At 36.7% G+C, this 8,697-nt stretch overlaps 1 protein-coding gene across 6 annotated transcripts in view; it reads right to left on the reverse strand.

Moving 5' to 3' along the window:
- Window positions 1–2,167: 2,167 nt before the first annotated feature.
- The window catches only part of LOC106884288 (serine/threonine-protein phosphatase 2A regulatory subunit B'' subunit beta), a 145,179-nt gene continuing 138,649 nt past the window's right edge, over window positions 2,168–8,697 (reverse strand). For all 6 annotated transcript variants that reach the window (XM_089341918.1, XM_089341915.1, XM_089341916.1 and 3 more), the window contains one exon: window positions 2,168–6,642. In XM_089341918.1, the coding sequence (XP_089198044.1) occupies window positions 6,483–6,642 (160 nt within the window). In that variant the 3' untranslated portion in view covers window positions 2,168–6,482. The remainder of the gene's footprint in view (window positions 6,643–8,697) is intronic.

Raw genomic sequence — 8,697 nt, forward strand, 5'->3', positions numbered from 1 at the left:
TATATATATATATATATATATACATACATATGTATATGTGTGTTATATACATATATATATCTATACATCATGTATACACACATACACATTATCAATGTGTGCATGTAGATATATGTGTATATAAATGTATGAGTGCATGTGTGTGTGTTTGTGTACCTCCTTAGTTTATGTTTTATATAAAATTAATTAAAACTAATTACTTTCTCAAACAGCCTCCACCCCTACCTCATTCCCATTCCGTAACTTCTTCCTCGTACACAAGCCCAGCCCTAACCCCTAACCTCCACCTACCTTATCCACCCCTGCAAATATGATTTATGCTTCCTCTGAAGAAAACTATAAAATCTTTATGTCTTTTAATAATGGTGATTCCTTTAGCAAGAACTCTTGCGGCTGTGATGCAAGTAGTAACCTTTCATTTGCTGATCTGAGCTAGATAAACAGTTTCATATATGTTGTACACACATATGTGGATACATACATGTATATACATGTATATATATACAGAGAGAGAGACAGACAGAGAGATACATGTGTGCATATATATATATATATATATATATATATATACATATACATACATATGTATATATACACACATACATATATATACATGTATATATACACGCATATATATATATGTAGAGAGAGAGATACATGAGCATATATATAGTTATGGTATATTCTCTTAAAAATGTTGACTTCAAATTTTTCAATTATATATCGTGGCTGTGTGGTAAAAGACTTGCTTTCGAATCACATGGTTCTGGGCTCAGTCCCATTGCAAGGCATTTTGGGCAAGTGTGTTCTGCGATAGCCTCGTACCATCCAAAAACTTGTGAGTAGATCTGGTACATGAAAACTAAAAGAAGCCCATCATGTAACACTTCTGTTCATCAAAAAAAAAAAAAAAAAAATGTGTCCGAAACAGCTGTAGTGAACCACAATCCATCCATTATTTTTTATCCATCCCCTAACTCAGAACCTGTAATTCGTAGAGTGCGGTACAATAGGTGCAGTGAGTGTACCCATGTGTGACCTCCATGAATTGCTATGTACTCAGTCACTTGTGAATGCATGCACAACTGGAAAACAAATCTGTGTTTACTTTACTGAGTATGCATTTCTTTTTAGACATTGTATGCACGCAATAGAGCTAACCCCAACTCAGGGTTGGTGCTTTCACTATTCAAATACCTGATTCTTTCAAATCCTAGCTTGCTTACCAACCACATGATTCTGGGTTCAGTCCCACTGCGTGGCACCTTGGGTAAGTGTCTTCTATGGCCTCGGGCCGACCAAAGCCTTGTGAGTGGATTTGGTAGACGGAAACTAAAAGAAGCCCGTCGTATATATGTATATATATATATATATATATATATATATATATATATATATGTATGTGTGTGTCTGTGTATGCGTGTCTGTTTGTCCCCCCAACATCGCTTGACAACTGATGCTGGTGTGTTTACATCCCCGTAACTTAGTGGTTCAGCAAAAGAGACCGAGAGAATAAGTACTAGGCTTCCAAAGAATAAGTCCTGGGGTCGATTTGCTCGACTAAAGGCGGTGCTCCACCATGGCCGCAGTCAAATGACTGAAACAAGTAAAAGAGTATATATATATATATATATATTGATACGACCAACAAGCATTTCATATTGACTATTATTACATAGAGACCGTCTTAACTTAATAGTTTTCTTTTAAAGTTTCCTATTTCTTTACTGCCCACAAGGGGCTAAACATAGAAGGGACAAAAAGACAGACAAACGGATTAAGTCGATTATATCGACCCCAGTGCGTAACTGGTACTTATTTAATCGACCCCGAAAGGATGAAAGGCAAAGTCAACCTTGGCGGAATTTGAACTCAGAACAAAGACAGATGAAATACCGCTAAGCATTTCGCCCGGCGTGATAACGTTTCTGCCAGGTCGCCGCCTTTTAAGGTTTCCATTTATCAATATGACCAGCCGGTCCATTACACAGATATCCTCACACTCAAAGTTTATAGTCTCAACATGGCAGTAAAAAGAAAAACTCTGTAAACGGCATAGAACATTTTCAGTTTTGGCCAAAAAAAAAAAAAAAAGAACTGTTTTATTTAATCAAAGAACATAAAATTTGTCGGAATAATTTTTCCAATTAGACAAAAAAAAAAATCATTTTAATTAATAAAATTCATGAATTTATTTATTTTATTCATAATATATTATCATTTTCATCATTTGCTACAGAATAAACAACAACAAAAAAAAAAATATAATTTCTTGCACACAAGCAGGAATCTAACAAATTTTGGCAGTCCATTATTATTCCAAATCAAATTCATTCTTTCAATAAAAAAATACAAAACAAAAAAGTGTATATATGTGTGTGTGTGTGTGTGTGTGTGTGTGTGTGTGTGTGTACATGTGGATATTTCTAAATAGCAGTTTGACCCAGCTCCACATGACTAAGTTTCATGTGCGTGTAGGAGACACCAGTCTCATCAGATGATGCTCCAAGCATCTGATGAAATTGCCGTGTCCTATACATTCAAGAAACTAAGTCATGTGGAGCTGAGTGAAGCCACTATTAAAAATATATATAACTCCTAAAAAAATGTATTGAGTGCTACTCAATTATATGTGAATGTGTGTGTGATTTTCATTTAATTTTGCTTCTTTTTCACTAGAGATAATTTGTGGGTCTTTATTCCTGCAGTTTTTATCACCAAAACCTATGAAATATTTAAGAGGTAATGAACCCTTTTGAATTAATCCCTTCCAATCCCCAAAACAAAAAATAGAAACACCGATAATCTTATATAGTTATTTACTGGTTCCTAAATTAATTAGATATTTATCACCTGAATAATTGTACACAGGTGAGACACTGAGTAGCAATGGTAGAGTGACTCATCAGAATGACAGTGTGTGTGTGTGTGTGCATACACATACGTGTGTGTCCATGAAGGTGTACTTTCAGATGTCTATATATATATATTTGCATGCATGTGTGTCTGCTTGTGTGTGTATGCATATGTGTTGAAACTGTCTGCATCACTCTACCATCCGTAAATAAATAAATAAAATTTAAATATTTTAATTTGTTCTTAATTTTGTTGCAATCGATATATTTAACGACATTCACATATCATAATTAGTTTAATTTTCCTCTGACTTATTTGCCCTGCTTTTGTTTTTTTTTTTTCTATGATTGTTTAGGTTTAGTTGCAAAAACTTAAGATCTAACCTGTGACTCCAAAGAAAGGGTCAAAAAAAAAAACCAAAACATAACTTCTTTTTTTCTCTGTTTTCCTTTCAACCAAAAAGAAATTGTCGCACTCAATAATGACGATGATGTTGATGATGATGATGAAGACTGATAATGGTGACAGTGATGATGATGATGATGACGATGATAGTGATTGTTGTTGTTGTTGTGGTGCATTTGCAACTGCAAAAAAAAAAAAAAAAAAAGCCAACTACAACAGCAACGGCAGCAGCAGCAGCAATATCCTGAGAGAATTCAAAGATAATTCAAAGAATGCGATGAGACTTTTTAATAAATATATCCAGGCAAACGTATATAGTAGCAGAGATGAAGAGAAAATAGAGTCTTTTGATGAGTTCAGACACCGACCGACCGACCGACCGGTCAACCAACCAGCAACCCAGGACAAAAAAAAAAAAAAAAAATTCCATTTTATTAAATTTTTGTCATACTCCATTTTTTTCTTTTACATTTTGCTATTGTTTTTTTTAAAAGGAAAGTGGGGGGTGGGGTGGAGAGTGATGAGGTGGTGGATGGGTTTATTTTTTTTAGTGGCGGCAGGAGGAGGAAGAGGAGGTGGAGTTCATTTTGAAAGACAAAAATGATCAAAGATTGAAATTTTAAGATTTGTTTTTGTATTTTGTGTGCATATTTGTGTTTTTCTTTTCAAACCTACAACAAAAAAAAAAAAACAGAAAAAAAAAGATTTGCAATGATGCAACAATGTAAACAAAAAGCAGTTATTGACTAAAATTTAGCACTGAAATAAGTCTAAAAATGACTAAATCATTGATTTTATTACTATTTATTATTATCATCATCATCGTTATTATTGCTATTATTACTATTATTATTATTATTATTATTATTAAAATCACTATCATAGTCAGACTAATTATCAATCTAATCTTGTCTTCTATTATTTCCCTTAATAACTTAGGAATTTCTCAATTTTCTCCTTTTTTTTTTCCAGCAAATCACCCATCAATATTTCAGAAGGTGTCTTCTGTATCACAGTTAATCTATGGCTAATGTTACAGTTGCTAGCTCTGAAACACTATCATATTATAGCTTATCTTAGGCTACATTATTGACACAATCACTGATAATCTGTGGCTATGTTATTGTTGCTAGCTCCGACACACAATTGCACCACTGTTAATCTCTGGCCACATTATAAATGCTAGCTTTGGTACACTATTATATCTGTGGCTACATTATAAATGCTAGCTCTGTGGCTATGTTATGGAGATAACATCTCACACAACCGACAGCCAGACAATAATTCATAACTGATTCACATGGGATATCAGGCTTCCTCTGTGTGGCTGAGGTCTGGCAGATGATGATGATGATGGCATCATTATAAATAAACTTAAAATAGATTGCTTATTGTAATCATGTTTTACTTTGTTTTATTTCTTATTGAAATTTGTGGGGAAGGGGAGAGTTGATCACATCGACCTGGTACTTATTTCATCGACCCCCAAAAAGATGAAAGGCAAAGTCGACCTCAGCAGAATTTGAATCCAGAATGTAAAGATGGATGAAATGCCGCTAAGCATTTTGCCCGGTATGCTAATGATTCTGCCAGCTTGTCACCTTAATGATAACAATAATAATAATAATAATAATAATAATAATAATAACAACAATAGAGGAATCAGAAGAACCAAGTATAAAAGATTGATTGTGTAAAGCAGATTTAGTGTTTAATGATCTCGTAGTTCCAAAAATGGTAACATGCAGATTCTTCAGAAATATTTCTAAGACATTAAATAGCTCCATAAAGCTCAGCTCCATAAAGCTCAGCTCCATAAAGCTCAGCTCCATAAAGGAAGCAACAGACTTTTCGTTTTGGTGAAAGAGTGCGTTTCGACAACAAACAGATGTCATCGTCTACAGATACGACTTAAAGCTCTGTTTCAAAAGAACAAACAGAATTTCTAGGAACCCTATCTAAAGATTCATTCTGAAAAAAAAACAATTAACAAATATTCAGACTGCACACTCTCTCTCTCTCTCTCTCTCTCTGTCTGTCTGTCTCTCCTGGTTCGGATCAAATTTGTGTTACTTCATTCAAAAAAACAAAAAAAAAAAACAAAAAAACGTAATGTTGCCAAAATAGCACAATATAGAATTTACCAAACTGTCACAGACAGCATTAGACATTATTCCATGCACCTTAGCGTGGGATCTTCAAGTAATGGGGAAAAAGAAAAGCAAGAATTTTCAAAGTTCTGAGTCCTCTGAGAAGTGATGACGGTGGTAAGCAAGTGGTGATGGACAGTAAAAAGATGTGACGGTCAAGAAAGTTGTGATGACATTTAGTAAAGAAGTAATGACAGCTGGCAAAGGGGTGGTGATGGCGGGTAATGGTGGCTGGCAAAGGGGTGATGACGGCCAGTAAAGGGTTGACGCCGCCGATCAGTAAAGAGGTGACACTGGTCAGTGATGAAATGGTGATGGTTGTTAATGAAGTGATGACGGCCAGTAACTAGGTGATAAGTCGGTAAAGGAGTGATGACAATTTAAATACCAGAGTCTGAATGGCAATGACAGGCTTAAATGGTGATGACAAGTCTGTCAAGAGATGATGGACAATCTGTTAAGATGTGATGACAAGTCTGTTAAATGATGACAGAAGAAGGAGGAGTTGTCATGGCAATTCTAAAATATCACGGATATGGTGAGGTCGGACCGTTTATCTTTCTCTTTAGCAACATGGAGGGATTGTTGGCGCCACGGTTACCACAATATGATGACAGACCATCAGTCATGTCATAGCAAGCGGCAAGAGAAATTGAAAATTTCCAAGGAGAAAAAAAGAAACAAAAAACAAAAAAAAAAACATTTCATCATTCGTTGGCAGTGGGGGAGGGGGGTGGCGAGATTTTTCATTTTCTTTTCAGAACAAAAATCAATAAAAGAAAAAAAAAAGGACTCAGAACATAAAGAAGGGAAGGGTAGGGTAGGGCTGGGGATAGTTCATAGATAGTTCTAGTAGTAGCGGTGGTGTTGGTGGTGGTGGTAATAGCCGTTGTGGTGGTTGTAGTAGAGGTAATACTGCAGTGGTGGTGGTGATGGTGAGAGAAATACAAGTAGTAGTAAGGGCTATGGTAATAGTGTGGAGGTGGTGGTGGTTGTAATGAAGGTGGCGTAGATGGTAGGTGGATGGGTGGGTAGAGAAACGATTGAACAAGAGGAGCATGGGGGGTCGTTCTAAAAATGCAGATCCCCATTCCTGAAGTAGTAAGGGTCACAGATATTGGACGTCGTTCTTGGCATCGAAGATCTCTGTCGGAGGAACTCACTGCCAGGGCTAACGAGTTCTTCTTGGATGGAATCTTCATCGTCAGGCTCAAAGTCATCTTCGTAATTACTGCAGAAAGGAAAGAGAGAAAGAATGAAAAGATACGATCAGTCATTTGGCACCAAGAAATTATAATTTCAAGAAAAAGGAGTTGAGAGAAATAATGTAAAGGAGCCAGTGGCATGGTTATGAATAAAGGACAAATACAGGGATATTAAATACCATACAACATAAATTCTGGATTAATGGTGCCATTCAAGAAAAGGAGGAGCTTATTGTTTGGAAATAGGAGGATAGATATAGACATATTTAGTGTGTATTTAATGCACATGGCTCAGTGGTTAGAGTGTTGAGCTTACAACCATGAGGTAGTGAGTTTGATTCCTGAACTGGACTGTGTGTTGTGTTCTTAAGACTATTTCACGTTGCTCCAATTCACTCAGCTGTAGAAATGAGTTTGCAACGTCACTGGTGCTAAGCTGTACTGGCCCCTTTGCCCTTCCCTTGGGCCGACCAAAGCCTTGTGAGTGGATTTGGCAGACAGAAACTGAAAGAGACCCGTCGTATATATGTATATGTATGTCTGTGTGTGTGTGTTTGTGTGTCTGTATTTGTCAACGCAACATCGCTTGACAACTGATGCTGGTGTGTTTACGTCCCCGTAACTTAGCGGTTCGGCAAAACAGACCGATCGAATAAGTACTAGGCTTCCAAAGATTAAGTCCTGGGGTCGATTTGCTCGGCTAAAGGCAGTGCTCCAGCATGGCCACAGTCAAATGACTGAAACAAGTAAAAGAGTAAAAGAGTGGAATGTCAAGGGAGATTTAGCTGCTATTTCTAGCACGCTGAACCAACACCGTGGAGACGGCCTTCTCTTTCTCATTACATCAAATTTTAGATGGGTGACAAACGAGGTTATTTCATGTGAGCGCTGTTTGTATAACTATGCCATTACTCATCTATGTAGCATAAGTCTTCCACCATGTCCTTTAAAAGCACTTTAAATTTGAGGGAGACTTAGCTGCTATTTCTAACAAGTTGACCAACAACATAGAGACAACCTTCCTTTTAATCTCTCTCATCATATCTCAGTTATTTTAGATGAATGACAATGAAATCTGAGAAAGATTTAGCTGCTATTTCTAGCAAGTCGAACAACAATGCAGACGGGAGAAGCCCTCTCAACTCACCACAGTCGTTATTTAAAAGGGTGGATGACAAACAGGGCTATTCGCACCACAGCAATTTACGTTCCCACGTGGTTATTCAGCCATGCAGCCTTCCTTCTTTCTTTCTAAAACACTAGTGTGAGTCGAGGGAGATTTAGCTGCTATTTTTAGCAAATTGGACCCTCCCTCTTTTTGCTCCATTGCATCTCAGTTATTTTGGCGGGTCACTAAGGAGTTTATCTCGTGCTACTGTAATTTATGTGCCTATATGGGCATTCAGGCATATAACCTCTCATTCCTTTTTGAAAACACTGCAGAGACATTTAAGGGACATTTAACTGCTATTTCTAACAATTTGACCCTCTTCATCATCCATTAGTGCTCCATTATTTCAATGGGTGACAAAGTTATATGTCCCACAACTATTTTTTGTGAACCGATATAGATACTCAGCTACGTAGCTTGCCTTCGTTAGCTTTAAAAACACTGCAATAGGATTTGAGGAAGAATTAGCTGTTATTTCTAATAAGTTCAATAACAACACAGAGGGGAGAGGCTGTCTTTTTCATCACCATTCACTTATTTTGGTGGGTGACAAATGAGGTTATTTCACATCACTATTTCTGTGCCTACAGCCTTCCATTCTTTTAAAACACTACAGTGAAGTGACGGACATTTAGCTGCTATTTCTAGCAAGTTGAACAACACAGCGAGGGAGAAAACCCCTCTCTCCCTCCCTCATCACATTTCAGCTGTTTTGGCGGATGACAAAAGGGATTATTTCACACTTCTATCATATAGATACCTACAAACTTCCATTCTTTTAAAATACTACAACAATATGAGGGAGATTTGGCTGCTATTTCTACAGAGCTGAAAAGTGATTTGAGAGAGATTTAGCTGCTATTTCTAGAAAGTTGAACAGTGATGCGAGATTTAGCTGCTATATCTCAGG

The sequence above is a fragment of the Octopus bimaculoides genome, chromosome 25, assembly GCF_046866305.1.
Source record: "Octopus bimaculoides isolate indiv1 chromosome 25, ASM4686630v1, whole genome shotgun sequence".
NCBI lineage: Eukaryota > Metazoa > Mollusca > Cephalopoda > Octopoda > Octopodidae > Octopus > Octopus bimaculoides.